At 32.3% G+C, this 12,297-nt stretch overlaps 2 protein-coding genes across 2 annotated transcripts; one reads left to right on the top strand and one right to left on the bottom strand.

The window, feature by feature from the left end:
* The first annotated feature begins 339 nt into the window (after positions 1–339).
* LOC126967518 (probable cardiolipin synthase (CMP-forming)) lies at positions 340–4,301 on the top strand. The gene is made up of 5 exons (XM_050812009.1): positions 340–982; positions 1,546–1,683; positions 2,434–2,649; positions 3,399–3,494; positions 3,973–4,301. Exons 1-5 carry the CDS (start codon positions 569–571, stop codon positions 4,123–4,125), a joined length of 1,017 nt encoding a protein of 338 aa, XP_050667966.1. The 5' UTR covers positions 340–568; the 3' UTR covers positions 4,126–4,301.
* LOC126967519 (transforming acidic coiled-coil-containing protein 3-like) lies at positions 4,292–7,621 on the bottom strand. The gene is made up of 2 exons (XM_050812010.1): positions 7,352–7,621; positions 4,292–7,244 (listed from the first exon to the last, which is right to left on the bottom strand). Exon 2 carries the CDS (start codon positions 7,169–7,171, stop codon positions 6,215–6,217), a length of 957 nt encoding a protein of 318 aa, XP_050667967.1. The 5' UTR covers positions 7,172–7,244; positions 7,352–7,621; the 3' UTR covers positions 4,292–6,214.
* Between the last annotated feature and the right edge of the window lie 4,676 nt (positions 7,622–12,297).

The raw sequence follows: 12,297 nt of genomic DNA on the forward strand, positions 1-12,297 counted from the left end.
TGGTTTCTCTTTGCAACACGATGGAAGTTCACAAGGTCGTGGAATGACAGGTCACAGCCGACAGTATTTAACAGTTGCTGAACTATGGCTTTCAGGTTCTCAGTCCTATGCTCAGGGACACCTCTAAATTACAGTCGCGGGAGTGCTGTTGTACGTTTTGTAACGTGATTCGTTTCCCGACCTTGGAATAAATAAAAACACTTTGGAGTACAACATGCATGAAAACTTCCAATGTGAATCAATGAAAGAAAACTTGAAGCTGGCGGATGCATGGAATGTGCGAGCCAAAATCTATAAAAAGGAGCGGAAAAAGAACTATAACTATTACGTATTATTTTCATTATTTACATCCTCTTTGACTATAACCTATTTAGTATTTACTATTTAGATCATCTTGCAAAACTGAAATACATAAACATTAGTTGAAATAAAATTTAAAGAAAAATGTACTTACTATAGTTATTACATTAACATTTCAGATAAAGAAATCTAGGGTAACTAATTATGTATTTTCGTACAATTTAAGGTAGTGAATGAAACGTTGAAAGTGTAATCAAAAGTACAATTTATGAATGGAATTATGGGAATGAAAACCTATAAAATGTTTACCAATTTTTATAAAATTTACGTTAAAAATTCAAAACAATTTAATTCTTTATCGATATGTTCTCAAAATAAACGCTACGTTGTGAAGAATCCTTTAAATAATGCATCCATGGTTTGTGTTTATTCGTCGGAAAACAAAACTTTTAAAAATTTAGAAAATAGAGCTGAAGCTTTAAAGGATGCGCTAGATCACAAAAGAGAACAAATGAAACACACAGAACAGAAAATTCGACTGAAAAGTGTTGAAATTGTTCGTGATATTAAACAAAAAAGAGAAATAACTAGTCAGAAGTTTAAGGAGAAGAAGAAAGTTATTATGAAAGATATTTTAAAGACGAAAGCAAAGGTCCGAGAGAAGTTTGAAGAGGTGGTTGAGGTATTTAACATTCTTATAAGATAATCCGATAATAATATGTGCACAGTCCTCATAGCCTCTTGACTTGTGTTAGTATTTATTTTATGGAAATAACTGACAGACTAAGCAGATAGCCTGATTGGTGTTCAATGCCATTATTTAAACACAACTCATATATTGGATGCAGAACCTTATACACTAATTTGTTAGGTTTATTACAGCCATTGTAAAATACTCTATTTGATTGAAAAGAGTGGCCCATTGAGTTACTTGTATGTTCTTCTCACAACCTCAACTTTTTACGAACATATGGTAAACTCAGGAATTATTAGAAATATTTGTAGTGCTTAGTATAAGCCTATTTGAATAAATTTATTTGAATTTTGACTGTTAATATTTTTAACAGCCTGTGAATAACTCCACCTATGGTATAGTAAACCACACAAGGAAATGAATCACCTAAGGACTTAAGATAAAATATTTCATGAGCCCATAATTTTATTGGTGTTGTGTTGTCAAGTGATTTGTATGATACTGTGTATCTTTGTAAGTTTGTCCATAAATCTGTAATTAATTTGTTTCAGAAAGAAAATGTATTTACAGTGCCAAATATTTTATGTGTAGCAAGGATAGCAATGTCACCATACTTGGGAACAGTAATATTACAAGAAGAATACAGCCTTGCACTTGGACTGCTAACATTTGCTGGTATAACTGACTTGGTTAGGAAAACTTTATAGAAATATTTAACATTTCATAATGCACAATACTCCTATACATATAGCATATCTTTACTCAGCTACTAATATCTATGTGTATAGCTGAACATACTGTTAATGGTATATCCATTTTACTGTGATTCCTCTGGTGTTGCAATAGAAATGTGGTGTTCTTTATACAAATTGTTAGCTAACCTTAGTTTCTTCTTTTATGTTGAAGTTGAAAAGTATTTATAACTTAAATCTCTTCCTATATCTATTACATATCATGATGGTAAGTTAGATGATGTATAGATGGTAGTATTTTTTCATAACATTGGGTGAGGCAGAAAGGGTAAAAGGTTAGGTAACCCTGCTCTAGAGGAAAAACATTAGACAACTGTGTGATGTAGTTATAAAGTATGATGAAGTGACATAGTTTAACCAAGTATTAAACTATTACTTGACCTTCCAAAATCTGACAGCGGCATAAGGCACATTGCACCCTGACAAAATTCTGACCTTCATTTGGTTTATTATGCATGGTCTTATAGCTTGTTTCAATAGTTTTCTTATACATTCACTCAAATAATCCTAATTATAAGCAATCTACTAATACATGTAAAATAATAAGCTTTGACAGACCGCTGCGCGCGCGCCAAGTCGCGCCGGTCTCAGGCATACCGCGGGGCCGATTAATTATTAATCAAATGTTTTTGAGATATATTCTAAGAGAAAAATATCTTAACTTGGATTAACTATAATTTTTTTCAGCTTGATGGTTGGATTGCACGTAATTGGAAAGGACAGTCATCTAAAATGGGGTCTTTCCTTGATCCTATGGCAGATAAAGTACTAATAGCAACATTGTTTATATGTTTAACATATCAAAACCTAATACCTCTTAGCCTAACACTTCTCATTGTTGGAAGAGATGCAGTACTAGTCTCCGCCGGTTTTATTATCAGATACATAAGTCTTCCACCACCAGTAAGTATATGGAATTATTATTTGATTGAATTTATATGAATTATTTAATTATATAGCAATAATTCTATTCATTAAACATGCTATTTATGCAATATTTTAAACTCAGCTATCTAAAGAACTACTTTTTTTTTATTAGGTTTATTTACAATCACTTACAATAATACACAGAAATATAAAAAGTAGAACTAAAAACTAGGAACTAAATGTAGTGATTACTTACAAATAAACACAGCATGCACAGAAGTAATTCATTTTAGGTATTATATTATACAATAAGTTACGAACTAAAAATTTTTTTTTAAATTAATAAATGAGTTATAGACAGTTACATCAATTTTCCAATTATAACATTATTAAAGATTACCAATGATGCTGCAAATGGCCTTGCGGAATTTGTCTAAGGAATCAGCAAATATAGCAATATCAGCTACGCTATAAGAATTTAAAATTTTACATAATCGAGGGACTGGGGAATTGGCACCTAGGATCATTCGACGAAGTGGAGGACAAAGTGGAGTAATAGGGTTACGTGGAATTCTTACTGGTACTCTTAGGCCAAATTTATTTAGCAATTTGGGACAGTAGATAAAGCCGTTCAATAGCTTATGAGTATTTTCAAGCATGATAAGTGAAAAAAAAAAAATTGTAATATAACATTGTACATACAGTATTCAATAATTGATGACATCACTCACCAATTGTTTAATGTCACAATGTTTCAAAGTTAATGTTATACATTATGTTTCCAGAGAACACTGAGTCGCTACTTTGATGTGACACATGCGACGGCTCAACTTGCGCCCACATTTATTAGCAAAGTTAACACAGCTGTTCAATTGTTATTGGTAAATTGCACATGAATTGTTATATAATCACATTATCTTAAATGGATGAAAATTTTAAAGAGGCAAAGCCAACAAGTACATAGGTCACTTAATGACCTGCCTATCTTTAAGATGAGGAAGTATCAATTGTTTAAAGTAAGCCATGCCATATTAATCAATTGCTGTATGCGTGATCCATCAAGTTCTAAATTAAACTTTGCAACTAACTCACAGTCACACTCACGACAATGTCTGCAGCAAAACTCTGTCCATGTGCCTATTAGGCATTTTTGCTGTCATGAAATGCCCCATGACAAGAATTATTTACAATTTAAACAAATTCTCCCATGTATAACCAAACCTTGGAATGAGCTTCCTTCTAGTGTTTCAAATCAAGGGCTACAATTTTCTTGTGCCCAATATTTTATAATTTCTAATGTACTCTCTCATGTACTAGTCACACAGTATCAATATAATATAACAAGTGTTTTTTTCTCAGGTGGGCACAACACTTGCATCACCTGTGTTTGGTTATGTTGATCACCCAGCACTGCAGGTGTTGTTTGGAGTCACAGCAGTATCCACGATTATTTCAGCAGTTAGCTATTTGATCAGCAAAGATACCTACAAGGTTCTTAAAAAGAAATTATGATGTCAAGAACCTGAATTCTTTTTTTTAAATCAACCAATAATGCACTCACCAACAAATCAAATCTTGTCTTATAATTTTATTATACTTAGGGTTCATAGCTTATTCTTGTATCAAAGAGTAATGTTTAGCATAAGCCAGTACAAGGAAATAAAATAAATACTACCGATTACAAAATACGAATTCTTTTATTTGCTCATTCTAATAATTAGATGAATGATTTTAAAATAAAAATTGTGAAAAAATATAAATTATACTTAAGTTATTCATTTTTAGAAATTATAATAATTTGCCAATAAACATAAAAATATGAATTCCAAATATTCAGTCTGCATTTATAATGTTGGTAATCATATGTGAAAAATTAGATACACAATGATTAAAAAAATAGATTCTGGAATGTGAGGTTCAGGAGTATTAGATCGTTATGACAACATTGAAGTTGTAGTAAGTGAAAATTTTAATATGGGGATGATTGTTCACATGGCAGGAAAGATTTTAAACAAATATGTATTATTCAATAAAATAATAATATATGGATTTGATACTATGTTAATATAAACTTATATAGTGCATAGAAAACACAAGCATTCCAGATACTTATTACTATGGTGTTTGAATTTGATAATAACAACTACAAAGACTATATTGGTTACTTCAATTCAATTAAGTTCAAAAGTAGAAAAATAAAGTTTCATTAAAATTATTCAAGCTAAGATGGACCGAGGAATAAATTATTAACACAGACATCAAAATTATTTATAGCATGATAACATATCTATTAGTGTAAATGAATGATTAAATTCTTTTATCCAGACCATAGCTATTATTATACTAGATAATGTAAATTATAGGATCCGTCATATATTGATATTTGGAAAAACTTACGAGTAATACTTAGGTGTTATGTCTCACAGTTTGTTGTCAGTGATTGGACTATTTGGATGGTGACAATTTATCATAAAAATAGACAACACAACAAAATATGTACAAAAGCAAACTATTTCAGACTAATTATTTTCTAATAAATCTCAACATTTTCATACACTCATGTTGTTTATAGACAGTTTAGATGATTATTAATTCTTAAGCAATATTGTTTTAAGAGAAGCACAGAAGTAACAAGCGAAATACATATAACTTAACAGACTAGACCTGTGTAAGAGAATGTTTTTCAGAGCCAGGGAGATTATTAATTAATATTTAATTTTATAAGTAAAGCATGTACATTGCTTTCTCCTATTCTAGCATATCTTTACTATGTAAAAAATTAAAATTATGGCAGCTGAATAACTTTGTTAACATTCTATAACCAAAAATTAGTAAAATTTTAATTATTATGTAAGATAAAATATTAATTTTAAGCCAATTAAACAAGCACCAATCAGACATAAACAAAACAAGTACAAATGTTATAATTTGATTTGTTTTTTTAAATCATAATAATATGTAACTATACAAGTCACTGAAACTGATTGCACACATTCAGGATTAATGTGCAAACAATTTATTCAATAAAAATGGTAACAAGTCTTGATTACAATCTTACACAACACTATATTAAATTATCATTATATGACTGTAAATATTTCAAATAAACCGCTTGAGTAATTATACTTGGAAATGTTATAATTACAGTCAAGCCTAGCTTGTTAACCTCCAGTTTCCATTTTTGGCCATAATTTACATACACATCTTGTCATACAGTCAAAGTACAATATGCTATATGGTGTTGGTGGCAGGTAATCATTTTTATACTACATGTGATTAATACATTGTTAATGACTAAGAAACACATCTAGCATGTCGACTACATCATCAACATAACATAAATTGCTTAGGAATAACAGTGGAGGTGTTAGTATTACACACTTGTAAAAGTTTTGCCTAATTATGTGACTATTATCTTCTTATATTGATGTCAAAAGATACCAAAAATTAATTTTGGTGCCAGATTATATACTCAAGTTAAGTCCAAAACCAGTGAAGCTCAAGTGAATATATATTAAACTATGTGTTACATTTTTATTATTACTCTATTAATATATTAAATAAACCTATGATACTGTTAGTGCAATATTCAATAAATAGTTTATCCAACTTTATTAATTAGTTCATCGCATATGGCCGTTAGTTCTTCATTATTTTTAATTTTCTGTGCCAGTGACTCCTGCAAGTTGGAGGCTCGTATTTCACATTTTTTCAACAAAGCGTTGAGTTTTAATATTTCAGCTTGGTGTACTTTCTTCACAGAGTCTAATTCCGCATTGGCCTTGTTCAACTGCTGCATTGCGTGCTGCCTCAATGTTTCATATCTGGCTTCTAATTTCTGTATGGCATCATTATTTTCTTCCAAAGTTTGCTTCAAAGCTTCTTCATTGCTTTTGTAACCTTGAATAATAACCTTGCATCTTTCATATTTAGTGTGTACATCGTTAAAGGCATATTCCGTTGAAGCCAAATGTGAAGCAGCATCGTCCCGTTCCCTTATTAATATTGCTTTTTCTTCATTCCATCTTTTTAATTCAGAGTCTCTTTCACAAATAAGTGAGGAAATAGTTCTTTCATATTCTTCCAACACGAGACACATTTCTTTGTTATTCCTAGACTTCTCTGATAATTTTTGTGAAAGTGTTTTTTCTTTCTCAGTATACTCCGTGAGTTGCTCTTGTAATTTTTTATTTTCCATTTCATATCTTTCAAGCTCCTCACGCATCTCTTGGCTTAGGTCTCTTAGACTTTGAGTTTCTTCTTCTTGAACAGTTAACATTTCTTTTACAGCTCTCAACTGTTCTACCATATGCGGGTCCATGTCTGTTGCCCTTGTTATAACTGGAGGTGGTGGTGGCAACGTTGGGCCTAAACTTAATAATCTGTCAATAGTAACAATTGCAGGTGAAACTGAATTTGGCCTTACTTTTGTTGATTGCTGACTTCTGTTAACAGCAGGTGTAACTACTTGTGTTGGTTTGTCACTAAGACCACTGTTACCTGATTGAAGAGATAGTTGCTGCATTGAATTCAATATGTTTTGCTCTGTACCAGACATGGTACAAAATATGTATTTATTTCAATTTCTAAAAACCGCAAACCGTTTGCACTGACTGTTTTGTCATCCTATTCTGGAATGAAAGACAGGAATAATTATCCTCAAGGACAACAACACTTAGTCATAGCTGTGACTAATTCTTAACCAAAATTTTCATTTAAAATATAACTAAGGTCATACCTGTTTTACAAAATGCAGCAATTCTTCACATCCCACGCATAAAGTAATAAGTAATTTAATTTTCAAATAGGTACGTGAAAAGACAACCAACTATCATGATCTCACAAATGGTTTTGAAGCAATTTAACACAGCAGTTATTCAATTGTGTATTCTCACACACACTGTCCTCAGCGAAGTATAAAATAATAGTTATTCCACAAGTTTTAACAAATAAACACATACAACAATTACTCAATGAATACCCGTCATTCGCATGAAATCTAACAGGATTATTTTTAGACCTTTTTTTTTAATTTAGTACCATTAACGGCTCTGGACACAAGTTCACAGAACACCAAGCCCATAGATAAGAGTAATTGTCAAAGAGATTGTAGCTGTACCTACAACCAATAATATCAATTAATACAAATGTCTAATATCTAACTTGTAACGTAGCATTATAGATCGTAGAAATAGTAATCGTGCATAATAACTGTAATAAGCGTATGCCGAAAGATTCGTTCTAACAAGAACATTTTATTTTATATAACGTAATATTAGCTCTGACAAGAACATTTTATTTTATATAACGTAATATTAGCTCTGATAAGAACCATTTCATAATGCTGTACATCAACTCAAAGAATCATACAGATCACCAGTAGTCAACTCGTCGAAGTACAATCATCGTCACGTTCTCTCGACGACCGCAGATATACTCACGTGATAAGTCATATGCTCCGCGTTACACAACCGCACAGCAAGGCCGAGCGTACTCGACTGACGCGTCGGGGGGTCGATCACTATTCATGCAATGTTAATCAATGAGCGACAGAGTAGGTGCCAAATGCTCATTGACATCGAATGATCGAGGTTCGACACGAGTTTACACAAGCCCGCGCTCGCTGCCGGTTTACTGCGATAGCATTAGTTTTAGAGCGAGATTGAACACATAATATTATTCTCAATTCTTATTGAGTGAAACGTTTTACTATTGGTCAAAATGTAAGCTATAGTATTGGTGTGTATTTTCTGAACTTGTAAATATTTTTTAAGTACCTAACAATAATTGTAATTGGTTAACTACTTTTAAGGATTTTGTGTATATATCATGTAACTTTCTAATAAATCATCTTCCACATATTCCTCACAGTCAAGCAGTTGTCTTATTTAATGGCCAAACGCTCAGTGTATAAAGGTGTAACCTATCAGATGTCAATATATTAATTTTTTATAATTAATTATATTATTTATGTGTATTATCTGTATTTTACTAGATAATTTATTATCATTACATGTCAAATAATTAGAATGAGAAAATATTGTTAACATATTGTTCAAATTATATCTTATTTTGTTTTCCTGTGGCAAATCAGGCATGTATGGAAATGTGAATAATATAAGATTTTCTATTTTTGATGTATTTAAATCAATATACAGTTTTTGTATTTTTTTTTTATTTAAATTACCTCTTCTCCCAATCATTACAATAATAGAAGTATTGCAGTGAGTATCATAGATAATTCATTTAATAATTTGATAATAAGTTGCCCCTGGCATGCAAATATTTGTTACTGACTGCCCGTTACTTATTTTATGAAAAATCAACCCCATATTTCTTCCCAGATCATTGCTGTAGATCTTTATATCTTTCCTATGGGAAGAAAATATTTGTGGATGTTGATTTTCAATACCTGGAGAAGTTGAGAAGGTGCCCGGTATGAGAAAAATATGGAGAGTTAAATCTACTCATCACATGGGATAGTAACGTTTTTCTCATTTAAATAAAAACAGACTTTGTCTGCTTACAAAAAAGGCAACAATTATCTGGCGTCAAGCATTTTGATTATGTCTCACAGAAATGTGAGAAAAATATTAATATTCTTCGCTCATTGTCTGGTGTCTGGTGGGGAGCTCACCCCGTCACTCAAAAATTACTATACAATGCCATAATTCGCACTCATTTAGATTATGGCACTATTTTCTTAATCCCAGCAAACAAAGCAGGTCTAAATAAATTGGACAGAATTCAGGCTAAATGTTTACGTTTAGTATTGGGAGCTATGAAATCCAGCCCTATTAATGCAATGCAAGTAGAATGTGTGGATCCTCCCCTCTCACTACGTAGACAATTCCTTGCCAATAAATTTTTCTTTAAACTAGCTGGCTGCCGAGCTCATCCCTTACTCCAAAAATCAGAACAATTAGCTGTTTTATACAATGATAATAATATTGTACCTGAAGACAAAAGACCTTGCGTTATAAATAGTTACCTTTTATTTTCTCAGCTCTCTAACCCTCTCTTTCAATATTCTAAATTGCCTTTATTTTCTATGCCTTTCTATGCTCTTACTTTCCAACCCTCAGTAATTTTAGACTTAGGTGTTGATAAGTTTTCTATAGAAGCAAATAAAACTTTTTCTCATATAATGGACTCAGATTTTCGACATTGGTATAAAATCTACACGGATGCTTCAAAAACAGACATGAGTCCGGTTGGGGCTGCAGTATGGATTCCCTCAACAAGAATTATACTGAGTTATAGCTGCCCACCCACCACTTCTGTGTTTACAGGGGAATCAATCGCCATTCTTGAAGCTATTCTATTTGTTAAGTCTCACAACATGAACAATTCTATTATCCTTTCAGACTCTAAAAGTTGCCTCCAATCAATTCTCTCAAATCCGTTTACGACAAAAAGTCCGTTTCCCATCATTCTCAAAATAAGAGAAACTTTGAAAGAGTGCTATGAACTCAAAATTAACATAGTTTTAGCTTGGATTCCAGGTCACATGGGCATCTCTGGTAATGAAAATGCAGATGCCTGTGCTAGATCAGCTGCTCATTCAGGTTCCTTTCAGTATTCAGAACTATTCACTCATGACTTGTGCTCTACCCTGAAACCCAAGATGTATGAGAGTTGGTCAAACATTTGGCAAGTTTCCAAAACTTTAAAAGGCAAATTTTATGGAGAACTCCAACCAGAAATTCCTCAAAAACCTTGGTTCTCAAAATGTAGGACTCATAATAAAACAATAATCTCAACTATATGCCGCTTACGTTTAAACCATGCCTGCACTCCAGTCTTTCTAGCAAAACTTAGAATTAGGGATCATTCTCTATGTGATTGTGGCCTCGATGAGGGAAACATGGATCATTTATTCTTTAGTTGTCCCTTAATGCAATCTTCTCTGCACAATTATATACCCGCTGAAGTCCCCCGTCCAACCTCCGTTAAATGTCTCCTCTCCCTAGTTTACACTCCTTTTGTAAATATTTTGTGTAAATATATTAAAATAAATAAGATTAAGTTGTAAATATTATTTAGTACTTATATTAATTTATTATTTAAGTATTTCTATTTGTGTATGTCATTTATAGCCTTACAAGCATGTATATTATTTGTTTCAGATATTATTAGAAAATTAAACTTTATGTAATCTGAACACCGATTATTACCGTTAAACTTAGAAGACACATACTCAAAGCTTGGTAGTCTAATCTAACGTGATTCTGGCAAATCTGTGGTATATCTTCCACAGAAGCCACAAAATAAAGCTAATAATAATAATAATGCTGTACATCAACTCATAGAATCATACAGATCACCAGTAATAATCTAATCAATGTACGAGCATCGTCACGTTCTCTCGACGATCGCAGATATACTCACGTGATCAGTCATTTGCTCCGCGTTACACAACCGCACAGCAAGGCCGAGCGGACTCGACTGACGAGTGAAGCGTCGGGGGCAGCGTTAACAACTTGAAGTGGACTGACTATCGTACCAGAGGAGTAAAAATTATCGTACATGGATCGAAATTATCGTATTTTTTAGGATAATGTCTTTTATAGATAAATAAATCATATAAATTGTAATATTGATATGCATGCAAGTACTTCTTTCTTCACTTAATTTGAATAATTCCGTTTGTCAGAGCGAATACAGACATATAATCATAATAATATAACGAAATAACTGCCAACTTTTCTACACGAAAATATACGATACATATGAAGTGTGAACATAATCGAAATATCGAACTTATATTCTCTTGTTCGCATTGGTAGATGCTATACTAACCAATAAGAAAGCGTGTACAGCAGGCGCTCGATAAAGTTACAGTATCGGCAGTGAAACTTAGTAGAGCGGATCGTAAGGACCAATAGGAATAGAGAACTTGTATTTCCCGGTATTTTCCCAAGATTTTATTGGACAAAATAAAATCATGCTACTGCGATTTAGACTATCAATATAAATTCTCAAATTTTGCATCATGATAGAAATTATCGTACAATCTGCGTACGATAATAATATGCTATCGTACATCGTACGTAGGCACAAAATTATCGTATGTGTACGATAATTATCGTACGGTTCCGAACGCTGGTCGGGGGTCGATCGCTATTCATGCAATTCTAATCAATGAGCAACAGAGTAGGTGCGGAATGCTCATTGACATCGTATGATCGTGTTTCGACGCGAGTTTACACAAACTGCGATAGCATTAGTTTTAGAGCGAGACAGAACACATAATATTATTCTCAATTCTTATTGAATGAAACGTTTTACTATTGGTTAAAATGTAAGCTGGTATTGGTGTGTATTTTCTGAACTTGTAAATATTTTTTAAGTAACGATTGTAATTGGGTAACTAGTTTTAAGGATTTTGTATATATATCATGTAACTTTCAAATAAATCATATATCTTTCACATTTCTCACAGTCAAGCAGTTGTTTTATTTAATCGCCAAACGCTCAGTCTCTAAAAGATCATTGACTTAGAATAGTGACTTTTGGTTACTTTTTTTTCTTCTTTGCACTGCACAGACTTTTGGTTACTATGACTACAAAAGTAGATAATAGCTTGACTTTTTTAATGAAAATAAGGGACGAGACGAACAGGACGTTCAGCTGATAGTAATTGATACGCCCTGCCAATTACAATGCAGTGCCGAACAGGAT

The sequence above is a fragment of the Leptidea sinapis genome, chromosome 13 (genome assembly GCF_905404315.1).
Source record: "Leptidea sinapis chromosome 13, ilLepSina1.1, whole genome shotgun sequence".
NCBI classification, from domain to species: domain Eukaryota; kingdom Metazoa; phylum Arthropoda; class Insecta; order Lepidoptera; family Pieridae; genus Leptidea; species Leptidea sinapis.